Consider the following 23657-nt stretch of genomic DNA (forward strand, 5'->3'; position numbering starts at 1 on the left):
TGACGAAGGCTCGGCCCGAAACGTCGACATCGCTTCTCCCTATAGATGCTGCCTAGCCTGCTGTGTTCTACCAGCATTTTGTGTGTGTTGTCGTTTGAAATTCCAGCATCTGCAGATTTCCTAGTGAGATACTTAATGAATACCTTGCTTCAGTATTCACTACAGAAAAGGTCCTTGGCAATTGTAGGGATGACTTACAGTGGACTGAAAAGCTTGAGCATATAGGCATTAAGAAACAGCATGTGCTGGAGCTTTTGGAAAGCATCAAGTTGGATAAGTCACCGGGACTGGACAAGATATACCCCAGGCTACTGTGGGAGGCAAGGGAGGAGATTGCTGATCCTCTGGCGATGATCTCTGCATCATCAATGGGGATGGGGGAAGTTCCGGAGGATTGGAGGGTTGCGGATGTTGTTCCCTTATTCAAGAAAGGGAGTAGAGATAGCCCAGGAAATTATAGACCAGTGAGTCTTACTTCAGTGGTTGGTAAGCTGATGGAGAAGATCATGAGAGGCAGGATTTATGAACATTTGAAGAGGCATAATATGATTAGGAATAGTTAGCATAGCTTTTTCAAAGGCGGGTTGTGCCTTACAAGCCTGATTGAATTTTTTGAGGATGCAACTTAACACATTGAAGAAGGTAGAGCAGCAGATGTAGTGTATATGGATTTCAGCAAGACATCTGACAAGGTACCCCATGCAAGGCTTATTGAGAAAGTAAGGAGGCATGGGATCCAAGGGGACCTTGCTTTGTGGATCCAGAATTTGCTTCACAGAAAGCAAAGATCAGGTGTAGATGGGTCATATTCTGCATGGAGGTCAGTAACCAGTAGTTTTTTTTCAGTGTGTCACACCAGTCAGCCATTCTTGTCTGGCGCATGGTGTCAGGATTGGTCTCCTTTCAGATTAACCAGGTCATGATATGAACATTCCTGACTCAACCCTTTTTTTTTGGATTCGAACTCAGGAGCCTTTGCTCCGGAGTCCAGCACTGAAGCCATTGCGCCACCAGTCAGTAACCAGTGGTATGCCTCAGGGATCTGCTCTGGGACCCCTTCTCTTTGTGATTTTTATAATCTGAATAGCCTGGATGAGGAAGTGGAGGGATGGGTTAGTAAATTTGCTGATGACACAAAGGTTGGGGGTGTTGTGGATAGTGTGAAGGGTTGTCAGAGGTTACAGTGGGACATTGATAGGATGCAAAACTGGGCTGAGAAGTGGCAGATGGAGTTCAACCCAGATAAGTGTGAGGTGGTTCATTTTGGTAGGTCAAATATGATGACAGAATCTAGTATTAATGGTAAGACTCTTGGCAATGAGGAGGATCAGTGGGATCTGGGGGTCTGAGTCCATAGTACACTCAAAGCTGTGCACAGGACAACTCTTTAAGAAGGCATATGGTGCATTGGCCTTCATCAACCGTGGGATTGAGTTCAAGAGCCGAGAGGTAATGTTATAGCTGTACAGGATCCTGGTCAGACCCCACTTGGAGTACTGTACTCAGTTCTGGTCACCTCACTACAGGAAACCATAGAAAGGGTGCAGAGGAGATTTACAAGGATGCTGCCTGGACTGGGAAGCATGTTTTATGAGAATACGTTGAGTGAACTTGGCCTTTTCTCCTTGGAGCGATGGAAGATGAGAGGTGACCTGATAGAGGCGTATAAGATGATGAGAGGCATTGATCATGTGGATAGTCAGAGGCTGTTTCCCAGGGCTGAAATGGCTAACACGAGAGGGCACAGTTTTAAGGTGCTGGGGAGTAGGTACAGAGGAGATGTCAGGGTTAAGTTATTTTACGCAGAAAGTGGTGAGTGTGTGGAATGGGCTGCTGGCAATGGTGATGGAGGTGGATATGATAGGGTCTTTTAAGAGACTCCTGGATAGGTGCATGGAGCTTAGAGGGCTATGGGTAACCCTAAGTAATTTCTAAATTAAGTACATGTTTGACATGGCATTGTGGGCCGAAGGGCCTGTATTGTGCTGTAGGTTTTCTATATTTCTATTCTGGGTAGATCAATTTGAGAGCTACAACACAAAGTACATGTTCACAGACACACATGCAGACACACCCATATGCATTCTAAATTTAAAGCTGCCAAAGGTTTATAATCCTTTACTTCTTCCCACCTACCATCTCCCAGCTTCTCACTTCATCCTCCACCTTCATCCTCACCTGGCTTCCCCCCGTCACCTCCCAGCTTGTGCTCCTCCCCTTCCCCCATCTTCTTATTCTGGCTTCTTCCCCACTTCCTTTCCAGTCCTGATGAAGGGACTCAGCCCACAATGTCAACCCGCTATTCCTCTCCATTAATGCTGTTTCACCTGCTGAGTTCCTTCAGCACCAGCAGAATATCTTGTGCTTATACAGATTTGCAGAGAGATTGCTTTCTTCCTTTACTTTAGGTTAAGGCAAGAACAGGAAAACAGGTTATTATCTGAATGGTGGCCAATTAGGAAAAGGGGAGGTGCAACAAGACCTGGGTGTCATTGTACACCAGTCATTGAAAGTGGGCATGCAGGTACAGCAGGCGGTGAAAAAGGCGAATGGTATGTTGGCATTCATAGCAAGAGGATTCGAGTACAGGAGCAGGGAGGTTCTACTGCAGTTGTACAAGGCCTTGGTGAGACCACACCTGGAGTACTGTGTGCAGTTTTGGTCCCCTAATCTGAGGAAAGACATTCTTGCCACTGAGGGAGTACAAAGAAGGTTCACCAGATTGATTCCTGGGATGGCAGGACTTTCATATGAAGAAAGACTGGATCGACTAGGCTTATACTCACTGGAATTTAGAAGATTGAGGGGGGATCTTATTGAAACGTATAGAATTCTAAAGGGATTGGACAGGCTAGATGCAGGAAGATTGTTTCCGATGTTGGGGAAGTCCAGAACGAGGGGTCACAGTTTAAGGATAAAGGGGAAGCCTTTTAGGACTGAGATGAGGAGAAACTTCTTCACACAGAGAGTGGTGAATCTGTGGAATTCTCTGCCACTGGGAACAGTCAAGGCCAATTCATTGGCTACATTTAAGAGGGAGTTAGATATGGCCCTTGTGGCTAAAGGGATCAGGGGGTATGGAGAGAAAGCAGGTACAGGGTTCTGAGTTGGATGATCAGCCACGATCATACTGAATGGCGGTGCAGGCTCAAAGTGCCGAATGGCCTACTCCTGCACCTATTTTCTATGTTTCTAACTAAAAGGAAGGAGGCAATTAGAATGGGAGGAGGCCATGACAGCAGAGAATGAGGTTCACCTGTCAAAAGAATGGGGTCACACAGTCTCAGCTGAGGAGACTCAATTCTCTCTAGTGAGCATGGCTATCACTAGTCTCTTCAATCCATTCTCTTTTGGATTCTATGATGAGTACAGCTCAAAATGCATATGTGTATATCTCTAAGACAGCTTACTCGTACAGAATCCACTGTGATTTGTCACTGTAGAATATTCTGTTTCTAAGTGACCACAGCCCCTAACCACTAATTTAACCACCAGCTCACTGGCAGGATGAGCAGCAGCACCAAGGGGTGGACCTTTAGTATCAACTAAAATACCAAGGGTGGAAGTGGCGTGAAGGTGAAGAAACTTCACAGTCTGCACAAGTTACAGTGTACCAGAAAAATATATAAATTCCACTGTCACCTGAGATTGTTTTGTGGTTCTGTCAGAACAGTAAGCTACTGTTCATGAACAGACTGATTTCTGGAGGAACAAAGATATAGCTTTTGTGACCTCATCTTTTGTTCTGACAGGGAGAGAGAGGGAGAGAAATGTCTATTGGGTTCAAATCTTTCTCATTCGGGAACAGATTGTCACTTAGGTGGTTTTGAGAAATATGGTGGACACCTGGGTGCAGGGTTTCTTGATTTCATCTGGCACGCGTTTGGAGGTTGAAGTAACAGATCAGATCTAACTGGTCCAATGGGATTGCTTGATAGTGTAATTGCCTAGCTCTTGGTAGGGGCAGGTGAAACACTACTTTGCCTCCTTGTTCTGTCGGGCAACATACAAGTCTTTGCTACACACTCTGTTGTCCAGACTTGCACTTCACAAGTCACCCTTTCAAAGATAACACCGTCTCACGACCATCAACAGACCCTCCAGTCAAAGTGAACCACTAGGGACCAGCTGCAGACAAAGTGGGAACTCGGCATCATAGTGGCCTTTGAGGTATGGAACGATTGAGGTACAATGGTGAGGCGGTTCACTTAAGTTTCAGTTCAGTGTTATTCAGGCACTGATTTGCTTTAAATCCACTTTAGTCAGTTTAGGATGGTTCTGAGATGAATAGGATAGCTTTGACTTGGGGTTGTATCTCTTTAGAAGAACACTGCAGACATTTACATGATCTCTTAATAAAAATTACAACCATGATACCAGACGAACTTCAACTCTGCCTCTTAGGTTGGTGACTCTACACATTGCAAGCCGTTCCACAGATTGCCTCTATTTACATTCTTTCTTTCCCTACACAGACATTAATCAAAATTCAAAGTAAATTTATTATCAAAGTACATATATGTCACCATTTCTAGTGCTGTGCACAATCCACAGATAGATATCACCAATATAGAGCTAGGGTGCCTAAGAATTTTGCACAGTACTATATTTGTTAATGTGGAGTTGAGAGCGAGTTTGTAAATCTGGCAAGAGCTAAGAATGTTGGGAATGGTGAGGGCAGAGTGCCATGGGAGGGGTGTGGTGCAGGTAGCAGACACACTCGCCCGACACACCAGGCAAGGTAATTAGATTGCAAACAATTGATTTACTGGTAACTACAGAAGGTCTCTCTGGTGCTTCCCACTACCTCTCCTTTCCCTTCCCTTTCCCCCCAAAGATGATACTCCTCTCTCTGCCCCCTTCCCACTCTCAGGCCACAATAGAGACCCATATCAGAATCAGGTTCATCATTACTCACATGTCATGAAATTTGGTTTTTTTTTGCAGGAGTACAGTGCAATACATAAAATTACTTCAGTACTTTGCAACCCTGAGATTCATTTTCACACAGGGATACTCAACAAGTACACGGACAGGCGTCTTCGCTCTGTGATCAACGGAATGAAGACCATCATCCTCAACCTCGAGGGATAGCCACCACGACGACAACTCAAAAAATCCAATAGCCACAATAGAATCAATGAAAGACTGCACTAACAGGGCAGCCTTATGATGCAATAACTGATCCAAGCTGGCTTTGGGTTGGCCTTACAGTTGGTCAGCTATTATTTACTCAATGTCTTTAGTTAGAAGAGATACAGCACCGAAACGAGCTGTGCACCCAACCAAGTATGCGCCAACCATTAATCACCCATTTATATCATTTCTACTGTATATCAATCCCATTACTGTGGATGTACTACCAAACTCCCTCAGAAAATATCATACTAAACATCTTTGCTCACAGATGTGGATCTCTAGTTTCTATGAGTTCAGCAAATATTTATCCCCTCATATCATTTCCATTAGATAGAAAATCGCCTTCATTAAACCTCTAGTCTAAACATTCCCAATGGATAGATCAGACCTCTAGCTAAGATAACTGGCACTTGCTTAAATGAACAGTTACAGGGATGTAAGCAGCTTAGGTCTTAGGGGTTTTTGTGGAGGAGGGGTGCTCACGGTTACTAAATCCTTGGCCTGAAATCTAGAGGCGTACAGGTTAGATGTAGATTTCCATTCCTGCCACTCACGCTGTGATAAACAACAATATTATCACTCAGTGTGGCACGTGGCCGAGTGGTTAAGATGTTGGTTTAGTGATCTGAAGGTCGCTAATTCGAGCCTTAGCTGAGGCAGCGTGTTGAGCAAGGCACTTAACTACACATTGCTCTGCGACGACACCGGTGCCAAGCTGTATGGGTCCTAATACCCTTCCCTTGGACAACATCGGTGGCGTGGAGAGGGGAGACTTGCAGCTTGGGCAACTGCCGGTCCTCCATACAACCTTGCCCAGGCCTCAGTCATCATCGAAAATCGACGGACAGCCGAAGAGAGATTACCGCTCAGTACAAAGTTGAGTTACATTTTAGAGAGCTCTTACATTGAGAGTTAGGTTATCAATTACAAAACAGTGATTGTGATACAATATATTGGATGATCAATTGGAGTGTAATCCAATGGAGTCAGCTTGGCTACTTGAGGCAAGTTCCGTATGTTAATACTTAATATCATTAACTTTATTGTCAATGTTGACATACCCAAGGAGTAAAGCTTATGAAACGAAATTTTGATCACTATGTACCAAATTCTTATTATCGTTCATGGTAACAAAAAAAACCTTATTCTACCATAGCTGCTGGCAGTGACACAAGGCCGTAATGTCAAAGTGGTTACCTCCCTCCACATCAAACTGAGCTGTAACACTCTTGATCCTTGCTTCTGCCATAAACACACCTACAGCAAAATGTATCTTGTTGAACAATATCAGGTCTAGTGTAGCCTGTTCTCTGGCTGGCTCTAGAATGTGTGTACTGAAAAATTGTCCTGAAAGTACTTTAACTAGGCTACCTTGGCGCAGCCTGCTGTACTCAGGTTGTGTGTTTCCATCTGTTTCTTCTACAGCTGCATATGGCATCTTTTCATTCAGATTAACCTGCATTTGGCATTTTTGATGGAGTATCCTCCAAGTTCCCTCTGCTTAGACAAGGTAAGAACAGGGGCTAAGTTTATTTCTTATCTACTCCATTACTAGCTGCCCAGAAAGAGCCACCTTTATATGAAAAGATATTAGAATATTTTAAATACTCAGACGTTCAGCAGGTCAGGTGGATGTGGTGAAATGTGATGTTTCAGGTTACTATATTATTGCACATTCAATAATACTGAAGAAAACCCAGAAATAGCAGGCTCGAGAAAGAGTAAAATATCGAGTACACAGGGGAAAGGGTATAAGATGGAAAGATGAACTAGTATTAGTGAGAGTACAAGGCAAAATTGGATAGCGATGGACAAGCAAGATGGAAAAGTAAAATAAAAACAGAACGCAAAACTGGAAACCTGAAACAAAATCAAAATGCTGGAAGAACTTTTCTGATCAGGCAGCGCCTGCGGAGAAAGAAACAGAGATAGCATTTCAGGTTGGCAACCTTCATCAGAATTGCGAGAAATTTGAAATCAGATGTGTTTTAAAGTGCAGAGGAGGGAGAGGGTTGTAGGGAATAGAGGGAATGGAGGGTGGTGAACAAGAGGCTGGATGACACTTGTGATGCTATCCAAGACAGTGTGTAGGCTTGTCAATCACAGATGATACTCCTAGAGGAGATGTAAACATGAATAAAAACAGAGAATGTTAAACCATGGTAGAACTGAGATACAAAACATTATAGAAATCTACACCCACCGATGCTGGAGGTGAAAGGGTTAATGTATGAGGAGCATTTGATGGTTCTGGGTTTGTACTCACTGGAGTTTAGAAGAATGGGGGAAATCTCACTGAAACCTATCAAGTACTGAAAGGCCAAGAAAGATGGACGTGGAGAGTATGTTTCTAATAGTCGGAGAGTCTAGGATCAGAGGGCACAGCTTCAGAATATAAGGACACCCCTTTAGAACAGGGATGAGTTGATTTTTTTTTATCCATAAGGTGGTGAATTTGTGGAATTCGTTGCCATAGACTGAAATTCATTGCTATGGAGGCCAAGACATTTAAAGTGGAGATTGATAGGTTCTTGATTGGCAAGGATGTCAAAGGTTACAGGGAGAAGGGAGGAGAATGGGGTTGAGAGGACAAGAGATCAGTCATGATAGAATGGCAGAGTAGACTAGATGGGCCGATTGACTTAATTCTGCTCCTATGTTTTATGGTATGCATCCTCACTGAAAGGTGGCTCCAAAGATCAGTAGTTTCCAGAGTCTTGCCATAGATACCACTTGCTGTGGCGGGCTTTAAGAGAAAAAGCAGGTTAATAGAGCAGCAATTATTCAGAACTGACTATACTTTTGGTGTAATGCAATCAATAATCCCAGAAGCTAACAAGTTCATAAATGTCAGCTGCATCCATTTAAATTTGCTCCCACCCCTGTGTATCTGGAAGAATCTACATCATTATTTACTTAATGTTATCGCCTGAGGCAGGTGAAATGTAAAGTAATAAGATATCTGCCTCTGTTATATTTCTAAAAGGGCTTAATAATGACAAATTTACATTAACGAGATTTGACATTTGGTCAAAAAACTGTATGAAAATGTTGAATTGTGCTCTGTGATACAGAAAGCTTTAACACTGTAGTTATTTAGTTCAACAGTACACTGCTACTGACACAAGAGGCGTGCAAGTGCAAAGAGACCAGACTTACCTGATCTGACATGGAGTGTCCTAGGGGCTTGTCAGGAGTCATATTCGAGATATCTGATGGGTAGCTCAGTGGTGGCCCATGTATAAACTCATTAATCGACGTGTTGGTAGCATTGCCATGGGGAAAATCGGGGAAGTTCCCCTGCCCAGAATAAACAGAATCTGTTGAAAATAAAAAGCAATGTTGTCAGTGTTTTGTGTGTGTGTATATATATATATAGTACTAAAAGCACCTTATCATTATACTATATGCTTCAATCATCCTTAAACTGGCTCCTGCCTTGAATAAATGCTGTGTCAATCAGTGTTACAAACCTACCCATTCCTGCGCTCTAGGCTCTTCTGCAGTGTTCCCTGCTTAATATGGAGCCAAACCTGTCAATGAGGCTAGTTTCCAAGGAGGGGTGCCGCTGACAAAATAAACATCACTGGTGTGGAGTTAGAACTTAGTGTTCAAGGAAACACAATCCACTGGTTAGGAATTCCTCCCCATCCATTGGGAAATCCTTCCCCTGGCGACGTCCTTCATACACTTCACGGAACTACTTCCACTTACTGCTCAAAATGTTGGTGGAACACAGCAGGCCAGGCAGCATCTATAGGAAGAAGCACTGTCGACGTTTCGGGCCGAGACCCTTCATCAGTACAGCCAGATGCTGGCCTGGCCTGCTGTGTTCCACCAGCATTTTGTGTGTGTTGCTTGAATTTCCAGCATCTGCAGATTTCCTTGTGTCCACTTACTACTTCTTCCTTCAAATATGATTCTACTAAGCTGCGGGCTGGCTCTCTGACCTGCAATCAATGAACCACATGGCACTAGATTGAACTGAACTAAACTAGACTGCTTCAAGGCTCTGCAGTTTAACATTTTCTTTAAACACGTTCCACAATATTTCTTTGTTTTGTGGCTTTCTGCAGGAAGATGAATCTCAGGGTTGTATACTGCTTACATACTTAGATAATAAATGTATTTTGAATCTTTGAAATATCCACATCCTGTCCAGAATATTGGATTCCTCGTACAGTTACTGTACCTCCTCACAGTAGCATAGTGGTTAGCCCAACACCTTACAGCGCCAGTGATCCAGGTTTGATTCCTGTTGCTGTCTATAAAGAGTTTGTACGTTCTGGGATTCCACTGGGCGCTCTGGTTTTCCACATTCCAAAGACGTATGAGTTAGAGGGTCAATAGATCACATGGGTGTAACTGGATAAGAAGGGCTCACTGGGCCAGAAGGGCCTTTTATCCTTAATAAAAATTTAAAAAAATAAATAAAATCACATGTGAAATGCTGGAGAAACTCAGCAGTTCAGGCAGCATCTATGGAGAAGAGATAAAGGGCTGGTGTTTTCAGCTGAGATCCTTCAACAGGTCGGCTCTTTATTCCTGTCCATTGATGCTGCCTGACCTGCTGAGTTCCTCCAGCATTTTGTGTGCGTTACTCTGGATTTCCAGTGTCTGCAAATTCTCATAAAATCACTATCTTCTGCACCCAAATTTTGGACTTCACTATCCTCTTCAAAGGCAATTCTGTCCGTGCAACAAATGTCTAATGAAGGCATGGGCAAAAGTGGTGCACCAGATGACTAGAAGTGGCACATTGCACCCCAGTGATAATAATAAAAAAGTAAACCTACTCATGCAAAAAGTATTAACCAAAAACCGATTTGTAGAAAAAGAATCTGTAACAGGAATTCAAGTAGCTTAGAGCCAGAAATGGGGTTTTACTGAGAATAAATCTAAAACTTAGCAATTATTTTTAGCGATTTTATTATTTCGTGCACATCTTTTGACAAATGTTATCATCTTTCACATTAATCTGTTTTCAATTTTTAAAAAAATGAGTCAATGAGTCAAACTAGGATAGAAGGACTTTTGTTCTGCAGTCGTTCCATAACTGTTCAATACACGTTTGATACTTATTTGATCCTGAGGTGCCAGGCGTCTGCACCAGTGGTGCGTTGCAGGTTTTTGCCAGTCAGTTTACAATTGACACTCGTGGGCTATGGAGTTGTGCTTGGTTCGTCCTTTGTGAACATTTGCAGTTTTGTACTTTTTTGAAAATTAAGCTTTGTTTTTACATTCAGTTACCCATCACAGTGCAAAAGAAAATGAGCAAAAGAAAAGCAGAAAGTGATAGTAAGTATGAATTCAAGGAACAGTGGGAAAATGAGTTCTTATTTATAGCGGGCCTGTCAGGAAAACTGTTGTGCATTGTTTGTGAAAACACTTTCTCACATAATAGAAGACATGATCTTAATAGACATTATAAAACTCAACATCAGACTGAAATAGAAGGAAAACTGAAGCTAGTGCTTGGGTCTGAGTTATGGAAAGAATATGTGATTAAGAAAAAGGAAGAAATCAAAAGAAGACAAAATATATTTGTTAAAAGAAGTCTCATTAAGGTAAGTAATGTTTGTCTTGTTTTTATATTAAATCAATATATCATGTAAAAAATGCTAAACGTGACTATATAAGAGTTGTATGGCACATCTGAACATGCGTGAAAAAATTTGATGCAAGGAATGTAAAAGGTTGGCCACCCCTGGTCTAATGTGTAACAATCACCCAACACTGATGTATAGTCTCAGCCCTTTATATCAGTGTGTGGAATCACGTTGCGTGTGGAATCAGAATACAATTTCGAACTGCTGATTTGACTGCTGCAAATGCTCCTTATGTCCCTGACAGTATTGTTTTTATTAATCAAACCTGCTCTTCACCATTGGCACATGCAGAATACTGCTGGTTATGAACACAAGAGGTACTGCAGATGCTAGAAATCCAGAATAATACACATATACAAAATTTTGGAGGAACTCAGCAGGTCAGGCAGCATCTATGGAAGGGAATAAAGAGCCGTTGAGTCCTGGTGAAGGGTCTAGGCCCAAAATATCGGCACTTTATTCCTCTCCATAGATGCTGCCTGACCTGCTGGCCCCCTTCAGCATCCTGTGTGTGTGACTGCTGGTTACGTGAAGGTCAAGTGCCAAACCAGTTTTCTGTTTGTTATTTCAGACTGAAGTGCCCATATCCAATAAGCTTTTTCCTTGATCTAACACTGCAAGAATGTAAACATGATTTGTTGACTTGTTTGTTACTTAACTCATTCCTTTCCACGATGATTCATAGTTCCTCCTTTCCTTTATTATTCTCTTCCTTCTGTGAACATTGCTTTTGAAACCCAGCACTGGCATCACCCAATAACTAAAGTCTGAGTTTTAATCTGTCTCATAATAGGTGAGTACCCACTACAAACGCAGGCTGGCTTCATGAAAACAAATAAAAATGCAGATGCTGGAAACAGGGAATAATGGAACTCATGCCGCCATGCAATACCTGTGGACTGAGAAACCATGTTCCCTTCTCCACACAGTTCTCAGGAACTTATCATGCTCATGCCCCTTTCTCACTTAAAATGCTTCCTTAATGGTCAGTGTTCATGCTCTTTATCACCTAATTTGTCTAAACCAATTTTCACACAGACTTTTCTTTAAGCACCTCACTCCTTCCCAGATCTGTCTTGAAGATTGTAACCCCTCCCCTCTTCACTAGCTCTGACCAAATATATTAACTGGAGATTCAGGGAACTGCAGATGTTGGAATCTGGGACAATAAGGCAGAGGAGCAGAATTAGGCACTTTGGCCCATCAAGTCTGCTTATTAGTACTATTATGCCTGATTTATTATCCCTCTCAACTCCATTCTCCTGCCATCTGGCCATATAACCTTTGATGCCCTTACTTAATCAAAAACCTATCAACCTCTGCTTTTAATTTAACCAATGACTTGGCCCCCACAGCCATTCGCAGCAACGAAAGCTATAGATTCATCACCCTCTGGCTTAAGAAATTCCTCATCTCTGTCCTAAAGACAAACCGCTGGAGCAATTCTGTGGTTCAAGCAACATCACTGGGTGGAGCGAGGATTTGGAAGAAGGACAATATTTCGAGTTCAAGACCCTGAATCAGGACCCCACAGATTCTGCTCAGTCCACTGACTTCCTCCAGGAGTTTGTTTCTTGTTCGAAAACATTAACTGGTTTGTTCTTCCACAGAGGCTGTCCAATTTCATAAACACGAGAAATCCAGTAGATATTGGAGATCCAAAGCAACACACACACACACACACACACAATGCTAGAGGAACTCAGCAAGTCAGGCAGCATCAATGGAAATAAACAAACAGTTGACGTTTCAGGCTGAGACCCTTCTTCAGGAAGGGTGTGTTGGCTAATTTCATGTTTCATTAAAATGAGCATGGGATAAAATTTTGTGGGGTGTGAATGCATATTTAAACCAGACCCACTTTGGACCTGTTAAGTTAAAAGTGAAGTTTGTATCTAGTTTACCATGCCTCTGCTTTAACCTTTCATCATCTGATTATCTGTATAAGCACGTAGTTGCAACATGATCTGTCACACCAAAACTGCAGTACACCTTATACCAAGTGGATTGGTGCAATTTAATAAAAGTAAAAGACAAAATTGGATCATTTTTAAAGAGTCATAGAGCACTACATACAGAAACAGGCCTTTCATCCCATCTAGTCCATGCCAAACTACTATTGATATCTGATAGGTTTTTGATTAGTTAGAGCATCAGAAGTTTCTGGGAGAAAGCAGGAGAATAAAATCATAAAATATATAGCAGAATGGGGTTGAGAGGGAACGGCTAATTCTGCTCCCATATTTTATAGTCCATTTTTCTGCCCAGTGCCACTGATCTGCACCTGGACCATAGCCCTTCACACCCCTTCCAACTTTGGTCTTAAATGATCACACAATATAAATATGTATTATAACACCTCTGCATTGAGACAGTGGAGTAAAGCTGAAAACATACAAGCAGTTGAGCTAGGAGATGGTTAATCTTGATTTCATCCAACAGAATCAATTTATTTTTAGACTTCACCAGGTCACTAGGTCTAACACAGGAATGTGCTCCATTTTTCAAGAAGAAAGAGTCGATGCTTCTGTTGAGCTAAGCTATTTAGAATAAGATGTAGCAGAACAAATAGCAACTACATAAAAATTATGGGATTATATAATTTGAAGTTCAATAGCAAAACATGGACATTTTTCAGCACTGTGCACATTTGACAATAACTTCCCCCCACCCCAAGTAAAATATAATTACCACTCCAGACCATTAGAAGAAATATATTTAGACATATAGCACATAATAGGTCCTTCCGGCCCAACAAGCCTGCGCTGCCCAAAAATACCCATGTGATCAGTTAACCTACAAACCCATACGTCTTTGGAATGAGGCAGGAAACTGGAACACCCAGAAGAAATGGGAGAATATACGAAGTCCTTACAGACAGCGGTGGTGTAATAACGTTACACTAACTGCCGTCCCCGATTCTGATCTTTTTAGAATTACCAGCTACTTAAGTGTAAATACAATCCTTGCACCCCTGATGTAACTTGCATTCCAGGGCCACTTGGGAAGAAATCAGCCGAGTTGCAGCACCGCAGTGTAACACTGGGCAGGCCGTGTCCGGGCATCCACAGCTGGGCGCTTTCAGGAGAAAGCAGGCTTCATTCACAGTGCTAGACTGGAAAAGGTTCATTTTATTGTCAAAGTGTGTTCGCAGAATATGACTCTGAGATAAGTCTTCTCCAGATAGCCACGAAATACAGCAAAACCATGGAAGTCATTGAAAGAAGAACCACCCCCCGCCGCACATAAAAGAAAAAGAAAAAAAAACTCGCAAATGCCAAACCCCCCCAATCCCTCCCTCACACAAAAACCAATAGATTGCCCATCTGGAACATCAATCCTAACCCCCAACCCCCTCCTCTTGCACACAGAAAACTAACAGATGGCTCACATAGAAAAACACCAAGAAGAACATCAGACCCCAAATCCCCAACTCCCCCCTCGCACAAAAACTAACATACTGTCCACCTGGACAAAGGCATCAAGGAAGAAAACACAAAACTAAAGGGGAACATATAAACTACAGTTTTAACACAGCAATAATCATACAAGTCTCAATTTCGAAAACATCTCCCGTCAACATCGAGGAGAGTGAAATATGAAACTCAAAATGTGCCATGTGAATGAAATACCTCACACCACACCCTCCAACACCTTGTCTGGCATTGGTTTGCAAGGTCGTCCATCCCACTCCTCCCCCCCAATCATTACATCTGTACCTCAAGTTTGCCATCTACCGCTGCTCGAGGCTCAGCTCTCAATCCTGTCTCCCAAACCCTCAATTTAGCCAGTTTAAAATATCATTTCCCATTGTTTTCCACCACTGACAAAAATAAAGATCATCACAAATCTCCAGTCACCTTACAAAATGCAGGCTTTTGTCTTCTGATCCTCCAAACTGACACAGGAAAGGGTAGAACAGTACAGATGCTTCGGCCCACAATGTTGTGCTGCCCTTCTAACTTACTGCAAGATCAATCTAACCCTTCCTTCCCACATAACCCTCCATTTTGCTTTCATCCTGTGTGGATACAGTCAATGCAAGAAGGCCTTTTCTCTTCTGGTTGGAAAAGACCAGCACTAGTGGGCATAGGTTTAAGAGTGAAAGGTGAAATATTTGAGGGGAATCTGAGGGGTAACCTCTTCACTCAGAGGGTGGTGTGGGTGCAGAATGAGCACCCAGTGGAAGTGAAGCATCAGTTCAGTTTTAACATTTAAGGAAAGTTTGGACATGTACATGGAGGAGGGAGGTATGGACTGCAAATAATAATTGTTACTATAAGGATCATAAAATATACGTAAATCGGTAAAAAATCTTCCTGAGCAAGCTGAGTATATGGCCGATACAGTGTTCCTGTACCAGTCTGGAGTGGCACAGCTGTGCAGATGTATTTACTATATTGTGCGAATATCTTGTGACTGGATCATAACCGTATCTACTGTGTGTGACTATATGTACTGTGTTTTGCAGTTTGGCCCCAGAGGAATGATGTCTCCTTTAGCTGTATACAAGTGTATGGTTGAATGACAAACTTGAACTTACTCTGATGAGGGTAGTCACCATTATTGTTGCCCCCTGGTGGAAGTGGCAGAGATGGATAGGGAGATGTTCCTGGACCCAGGGCAGCAATCATCTCCATTACATTGGGCATGATCATCTGACTGGGGCTCATCGTCTTACACCTCTTGGCTATGGGGCCATCAGGGTCATCTTTTATGTGGATGTCCGACTTCACTGGTACAGGCCGCCAGCTGCACGTAGGGTCAATTGTAACCTCCTCAAACTCCGTGCTAGGCAAATTAAACAGAGTAATTTCTTAGACAAATGCTTTTGGAATCAGAATCAAGTTTATTATCACTGACATGTGTTGTGAATTTTGTTGTTTTGTGGCAATACATAAAAATTACTATAAATTACAATAAGAATATACAGTCCTATACAAAAGTCTTAGGCATTATAGACTTTTATATAAATTTTGTTTTATATTTTTGTCTTCTGCAATAGTGTGATAGTAGAAAAGAGCAAATTTGAGATTCCCAAACATTCATTTTCCAAAAGAATTACGTTACAGATAATTTAATTACAGAGAGTAACATGTTTAGTAATAGGCCACTTTTCTAGTTAAAAAAAAACTTAATTACTTTGTAGATATATAGCCCAGTGCATGATTAAACAAAGAAAACAAACAGGTACTAATGATCAATGATATAATGAGCTCAATGAAGTAAACCAATTAACTGAAACCAGAAATGAGTGTAGAAGGGATCAAGTTGGGCTAGGGACAACCAATCTGAAAGGTGAGGTGAAAGTTTAAATCATCGGTTCTTACAAGACTGAGCATTGCAACAAGACAGAAGGTGGTTATGCTGCATCAGCAAGGTCTCTCAAACAGAAAATTTGCAGCCGTCAGTAGCTTTAAGATGTGCTGTCCAAGATCTTCTGAAAAAGCACAAAGAAATGGGGAAAGTGGTCGGCCACGGAAACTGAGCACAGCAGATGAAAGACTCATCAAACTGACGTTCCTTCTAAATTGGAAGAAGTCCATTACAGCCATCAGCTCTGCGCCCCTTTACAGTCCAGAGAAGTCTTGACTGAAGTAGTCTTCGTGGATGAGCTGCTGCCAAAAAGCCATTCCTCTGAAGTGGAAACAAAGCCAACAGACTCATCTATGCACAAAAATACAAGGACTAGGGTGCTGAACAATGGCAGCAAGAGCTCCGGACTGACAAGTCGAAATCTGAAATGTTTGGCTTAACCTGAGGCCGTTTGTCCGTAGAAGAGCTGGCCAGCACTGCATGGATGAGTGTCTGCAGCCAACAGTGAAGCATGGCAGGTGTTCCCTGCAGGTTTGGGGCTGCACTTCTGCAAATGGTGATCTGGTCAGAACTGACGGAATCCTCAACGCTGAGATGTACAAGCAATCATGCAATACCAGCTGGAAGGCGTCTGATGGGTCCCAACTACACTCTGCAGCAAGACAACGACCCCAAACACATGGCCAAGATCATAAAAAAACTATCTTCAGTGAAGAGAAGAACAAGGAATTCCACAACAGAAGGTATGAATTCCACAGAGCCTTGACCTCAACATCAACGAAGCGGTCTGGGATTAGCTGGAGAATCAGAAGCAGATGAGACAGCCAGAGCCTGCAGAAGGACTAGATGCTTGGAACAACCTACCAGCTGATTTTCTAATAACACTGCATGGCAATATACCTAAGAGAATTGATGCAGTTGCAGTCACAAACAAAAAAGGAAATATATTCACTTACTTTTGAATGGCTGCCAAAATGCCCCACATATATTGGTCGACTTCTAAGCCCTCCAGCAGTGCTGTTTTGCTGTTGGAAGTAAAGGCTAGAGTTAATAATGCAGTGCAACTTGAAATATCAAAAGTATATGTATTTATTTATTTAGCGAAAAAGCATGGAGTAGGCCCTTTGAACCACACCACCCCAGCAACCCCCAACAACCCTGATTTAACCCTAACCTAATCACTGGACAATTTACAATGACCAATTAACCTACCGACATCTTTGGACCATGGTTGGAAACTGGAGCACTTGGGGAAAGCGCCATGTATTCCACGGGGGAAGATGCAATGATTTCTTACAGAAGGCACTGGAATTAACTTCTGAGCTTCAACGCTCTGAGCTGTAATGGTGTCGCGCTAACCGCTATGCTACTGTGGCCCCCAGTTTTCCCGGTACTCCCTCCCAGTATGAACAATTGCAGTGGTTCTAAGATGCCTGGCACTACACACAAAAGAGATGAAAAGATGAAGTGCATTTTTCGAAAAATGCTAGAAGTACTCAGCGGGCTGGACAGCTTTAGTGGAAAAGGAAATGGAGTTAAGATTTCAGCAATACATTCTAAGTGCTGGAGAAACTCAGCAAATCAGGCAGGGTTCAGGGAGGGGAATAAAGTCGATGTTTCTGCTGCGACTCTTCATCATGTGCTAGTCAATGAGACTAAACAGAATAACATGGTACATACTAGATGGGCCAAAGGGCCTGTTTTTGTGCTGTAGTACTCTTTAATTATATGACTCTAAGACTACTATCTATGCCACAGTGACAGATCTAACCACATGGCTAAATTCATGCAGTTGCCCTAATAAAATTGGTCAAGATTACTATGTTGCATTCCATGGGGTGCAGATATCAAGGACAAGACCAGGGTAGTTATGGTGAACCCCCCCCAAATGCCATTATAAGAAAGAAAGAAAGGATTATGTACCATAGAAATCCTGTGGTTGAAAGAAAAGGGAGGACAATTGAAAGGCATGTTTAAAACATGGGACTATAAGTAGTAGGAGAATTAGACCCTCCAGCCTACCATGCATTTGCTCTGCCATCATGGCTGATCTATTATCCCTCTCAACTCCATTCTCTTGCCTTCACCCCATAACTTTTGAAGCCTTTACTAATCAAGTACCTGTCAACTTCTGCTTTAAATGTACCCAATGACTTGCCTTCCACAGATTCAACACCCTCTGGCTAAAGAAATTCTGCCTCATCTCTGTTCTAAAGGGACATCCCCCTATCCTGAGGTTGTGCCATCTGATCCTAGACTCCTCCACTATCGGAAATATCCTCTCCACATCCGCTCTATTCATGCCTTTCAATATTTGGTAGGTTTCAATGAGATTCATCCTCATTCTTATAAATTCCAGTGAGTATAGGCTCAGAGCCATCAAATGCTCATATGTTAACCCTTTAATTCCTGGGATCATAATTTATGACTGCCTGTTTATTTTTAAAAAACGTCGTTATTATATCAATGTTAATATAACTCCCCCACTGAATAACTGAAGAAGTTACACTTTGTACTTACTTGCACACTGGACATCTCCAAGTTCCTCGTTCACAGTTCAGCTGTAGATAGGACTCAAGGTCAAAGCACTGATAAGGGGAAGAAAGCAATTATTCTGTTGTGAAACACAGAGAATAAAATTTGTCGATAGTTTCAAAGTGTTACTTAGGTTGGACACATGCATTCTATACCTGGAAATCTCACTGAATCCTGGGAGAAATATTTGCTATTAAACTGTATTGCAAAATAGATCATTTTTATAATAATTGTTTTAAGTAATACTTCAGATAATTATTTAAAAATTGAAACAAGACTTCGGCAATAAAACTGGCAGAATGGGTCATCTTATTTTTCTAATCATTTAAAATTTGATGGTTAACAGTCGCTTCCGGATCGACGGGCTTGCACCCATGCAATCAATTAATCCACTAACCCGTATGCTTTTGGAACATGGAGCATCTGGAGGAGACCCATGAGGTCACAGTTAGAAGGTACAAACTTCTTACAGACAGTGGCAAGAATTGAACCCAGGTTGCTGGTACTGTAATAGCTAACCATCTTGATACAGTGCCAGCCTTATGTAGGCTCAAGTTATTGGAATTCTACCAGCAAAACTCCCACTCTTACCTACTAATACTCACAGATGATGGTGACAGGAAGTAGGGCTCATAACATATGGTTACTATTTCCATGTGTTTTAATTTGGTTTTCTCAGCATCAAATCCCAGTGTGCAAACACAATTACCATAGAAAAACCAGGAACACCAACGTTTCCAATATTGTTTCTAAAGTGCACAACTCTTGTCCAATCAAGGAATAAAGGACTGGGTACGAACAAAGGTCTGATATTCTACTCTTTTGTTTTGGAATTTGTATTTTTCTACAATAACAAAGTAAATGGCAGGATACTTAGGAGTGTGGAGGAGCAGAGGGATCTGGGGGGTACATGTCCATAGATCCCTGAAAGTTGCCTCACAGGTAGATAGGGTAGTTAAGAAAGCTTATGGGGTGTTAGCTTTCTTAAGTCGAGGGATAGAGTTTAAGAGTCGTGATGTAATGATGCAGCTCTATAAAACTCTGGTTAGGCCACACTTGGAGTACTGTGTCCGGCTCTGGTCGCCTCTCTATAGGAAGGATGTGGAAGCACTGGAAAGGGTACAGAGGAGATTTACCAGGATGCTGCCTGGTTTAGAGAGTATGGATTATGATCAGAGATTAAGGGAGCTAGGGCTTTACTCTTTGGAGAGAAGGAGGATGAGAGGAGACATGATAGAGGTGTACAAGATACTAAGAGGAATAGATAGAGCGGATAGCCAGCGCCTCTTCCCCAGGGCACCACTGCTCAGTACAAGAGGACATGGCTTTACGGTTAAGGGGAGGGAAGTTCAAGGGGGATATTAGAGGAAGGTTTTTCACTCAGAGAGTGGTTGATGCGTGGAATGCACTGTCTGAGTCAGTGGTGGAGGCAGAAACACTAGTGAAGTTTAAGAGACTACTAGACAGGTATATGGAGGAATTTAAGGTGGGGGGGTTATATGGAAGGCAGGGTTTGAGGGTTGGCACAACATTGTGGGCCGAAGGGCCTGTAATATGCTGTACTATTCTATGTTCTATGTACAATTAGTAGAGACACTTTCACTCCACTGGTTAATTTGTTTTAATTTCCTCTGTGCTCCTCCCAAAGATTAGGTGAGAAATGCAGCACTCTTTCCTTTATAACAATGCCAAACATGGAGTTATTATCTAGGCTAAAATATAAATACAAAATAACAGAAATCCTCGGTAGGTTGGGCACAGCTATAGAGATGAAAAAAAGTTAAGAGTTTCAGAATGATAAATCTTCTTCAGAACTTTGAAGACCCAAGTCCAAATGGTGTTCTCATTTAGGGGAGCCAGGATTATTTTAACATATTTGGAATCTGTCAGATTAGTGTCAATAAAACCCCTGCTCATGCCTACTTCTCAATCCTAAAGATGCTACATCTGTCTTAATCCAGTCAATTTTAAAATAGTGGCATTTCTTGCTCAGGAGGGTAAGAGAGAAATCGCTGTGATATCAGCCACGTGTTACTGCAGTACAAGGGTGAAAGGCCAAAAGCTTAAGGGGAACATGAGGGGAAACTTCTTCACTGAGAGGGTGATGAGAGTGTGGAATGAGCTGCCAGCACAAGTGGTGCATGAGAGCTCGATTTCAGTGTTTAAGAGAAGTTTGGACAGGTACATGGATGGTTGGGGGTATGGAGGGCCAACTTCCTGGTGCAAGTCGATGGAGTAGGCAGTATCAATGGTTTCGGTACTGACTAAATGTTTTTGTGCTGTACTTTTCTATGACTCCATGTTACTTCTACTGACCTGAATGTGTTTACAGTCGTGTCCTCGTGCTGGAAGCTGGATTCGTCTGAATGTGATCGGACATTTCAATGACACTTTAATTGCTGTTTGTTCAACACCATCCTCCCCATTTAGCCCGGGGTTACCTGAAGAGACTGCGCTACTGTTGAAATTCCGCTTGACTGATACATAGAAAAAATAAATATAAGAATATTTACAAAATTGTGTAAAAATGACTTGGCTTCTGTAGATCAGGGGGCTCCCAACTATTTTTATGCTATGAAGCCTTACTATAACTTGAGGGGTCCGTGGACCCCAGGTTGAGAACCTTTGCTGTAGACTGAATAACATTTCAACTCCTGGCAGTGTTGCAGTACTTCACTTCATCAAACAAGTTAAATAAACCAAAGTATCAAACCACAAGACAAAGGAAAAGAATTAGACCATTCAGCCCATTGAATCTATTCCACCATTCCATCATGGCTAATTTATCATCCCTCTCAACCCCATTCTCTTGCCTTCTCCCCATTATCTTCAACACCCTTACTAATCAAATACCTGTCAACCACCACTTTGAATATACCCAGTGACTTGGTCTCCACAGCCGTCTGTAGCAATGAATTCCATATTCACTATCTGTTCTAAAGAGACCTCCTTGTATCCTGAGGCTATGCCCTCTGATCATAGACTCCCACACTATTGGAAACATCCTCTCCACACCCACTCTTTCTGGGTCCTTCAATATTTGATAGCTTTCAACGAGATTTCCCCCTCATTCTTCTAAATTCCAAAAGACATCACATGCTCCTCACAACTTTTTCATTCCTGGCATGACCGTTGTGAACCTCTAAAGCTTGAAAAATGATACTCATGCTAAATAAGTGCAGGACAATCAACATTCACCCCCAAAACAGCGAGTCTAATGATTACCATCCCAAAGTACCCATGCATTAATCTTCTGAAGATGTCCACTGTCCAGAATAAATTAATGAACCACACACATACTGTAAACACTGAAGCTCTCAGTTAACATAAGCAGAACCGATGTTGATTATCGACTACAGGAAGAAGCTGGAGGTTCATGAGATGGTCTTCATTATGGGATCGAAGGTGGAGAGGGTCAATACCTTTAAATTCCATGGTGTTATCCTCTCAGAAGTTCTGTCCTGAGACTAGTACGTAAGGGCCATCACAAAGAAGGCACAACAGAAGATCTACTTTCTTAGAAGTTTGCATAGATTTGGCATGTCACCAAAAACTTTGACATACAGCAAACTGCCAGGTCAGCAGAAAAGGTCATTGGCTGTAGTCTCCCATCACTACAGGACTTTTGTGTGTCCAGAACAAAGAAGCAGGCAGGAAATATCACTACAGACACTACCCACCCAGCAAATAGCCTTTTCCAAAAGCTCCCTTCTGGAAAACACTACTGGGCTATTAAAACAAAAAAACTTCACGCCATCTTAAAAGTTTCTTCCCCCCAGGCAGTTAATCTTATCATTCTAGTTTGACATTGCAACCACTTCAATTACCTTAATTACTGCACTGTAAACACTCAATGGTATTTATGCGTATTCTATTCCCTATCTGTACTTCAACCTCTAACTTTATTTTTATATAATTCTTTATTCTTTATAATTGTTGAATGTTATTTTTTGTTGCACATTACACCCTAACATACCACAGCAAATTCCTAATACACATAAATGAATATGGTGAATAAAGTAAATCCTTGATTAGAAATGACAGATTCACAAACTGTTTGGTTCACCTCAATAATCATCATCATTTCGACCAGTGGTTCTCAACCTTTTTTTATGCCATCGACCAAAACCATTAAGCAAAGGGCCCACGGACCCCGGGTTGGGAACCCCTGATTTAGACCAATAATTCACTGATCCCATTTTATCCACCCCCCCCCCCCCACCCCCAGCCAACATTCTACCACTAACCTACGCACAGGGGCAATTTTACAGTGGCCAAATAATGGACCAAACTGCACATCTTTGCATAATTGGCCGTGGAAAACAGAGATCCAGGGATCTTTAGAATCAATAGCTATTTGCTAGCATTAATTATTCTAACGCTGGAAAAATCTTAACATTTTAGGTGTTGGGATTAGGCAGTATAATAGTTTGGCATTAACGTTCCCTCTAATTCTTTTTTTACAGCTGCGTCATTGCTCTGAGCAGGAAATTTTTACTCAGTCTGAGAACCGCATGGCAGTTATAATAATAACATTTACTAAATAACAAAATATAAAAGAAAATTCCAGCTGTGCAGCAACGGAGGCTTCGTGTGGGGAAGCATTTCAGTTACTGCGCACTCACACAGCTCAGAGGGAACAGCGTCCGACACAGACTAGATGGGCCAAAGGGCCTGTTTCTGTGCTGTAGAGTGCTATGACTCTGTAACATGGTACCCCTCCCTGCCCTCCGTCCATCAGAATTGATTAAGGATCTGACAATACTCACTTTTAGTTATACAGTGCTCTGCGGGCAGGAGTCTCTTTTTCAGGAGGCCTTGTAATACCGATCGAACTGAAGGTCTGTGCACTAACTGTAGCACAAACAGATGTGACTGCAAGATCACCAGAATGAGAGTGAATTAGTAACAGAAAACTTACGCCAGGTTCAATGGAGCTTAAATTCGATCAAGCACAGCAGTTTATTTCAGTGACATTGCTCTGCCATTCCATTATGGCAAATTTATTATCCCTTTCAACCCTATTCTCCTGCCTTCCGCCCATAACCTCTGATGCCC

The 23657-nt window shown here is 42.1% G+C and overlaps 1 protein-coding gene across 5 annotated transcripts in view; it reads right to left on the reverse strand.

The window, feature by feature from the left end:
* LOC140735561 (zinc finger MIZ domain-containing protein 1-like) overlaps window positions 1-23657 on the reverse strand; it is a 241122-nt gene that overhangs the window by 7404 nt on the left and 210061 nt on the right. For all 5 annotated transcript variants that reach the window (XM_073060760.1, XM_073060768.1, XM_073060776.1 and 2 more), the window contains 6 exons: window positions 23369-23474; window positions 20916-21076; window positions 18585-18652; window positions 17021-17089; window positions 15292-15539; window positions 8299-8459 (listed from right to left, as the gene is read on the reverse strand). In XM_073060760.1, the coding sequence (XP_072916861.1) occupies window positions 8299-8459; window positions 15292-15539; window positions 17021-17089; window positions 18585-18652; window positions 20916-21076; window positions 23369-23474 (813 nt within the window). The remainder of the gene's footprint in view (window positions 1-8298; window positions 8460-15291; window positions 15540-17020; window positions 17090-18584; window positions 18653-20915; window positions 21077-23368; window positions 23475-23657) is intronic.

This window comes from Hemitrygon akajei, chromosome 1 (assembly GCF_048418815.1).
Source record: "Hemitrygon akajei chromosome 1, sHemAka1.3, whole genome shotgun sequence".
Lineage (NCBI taxonomy): Eukaryota > Metazoa > Chordata > Chondrichthyes > Myliobatiformes > Dasyatidae > Hemitrygon > Hemitrygon akajei.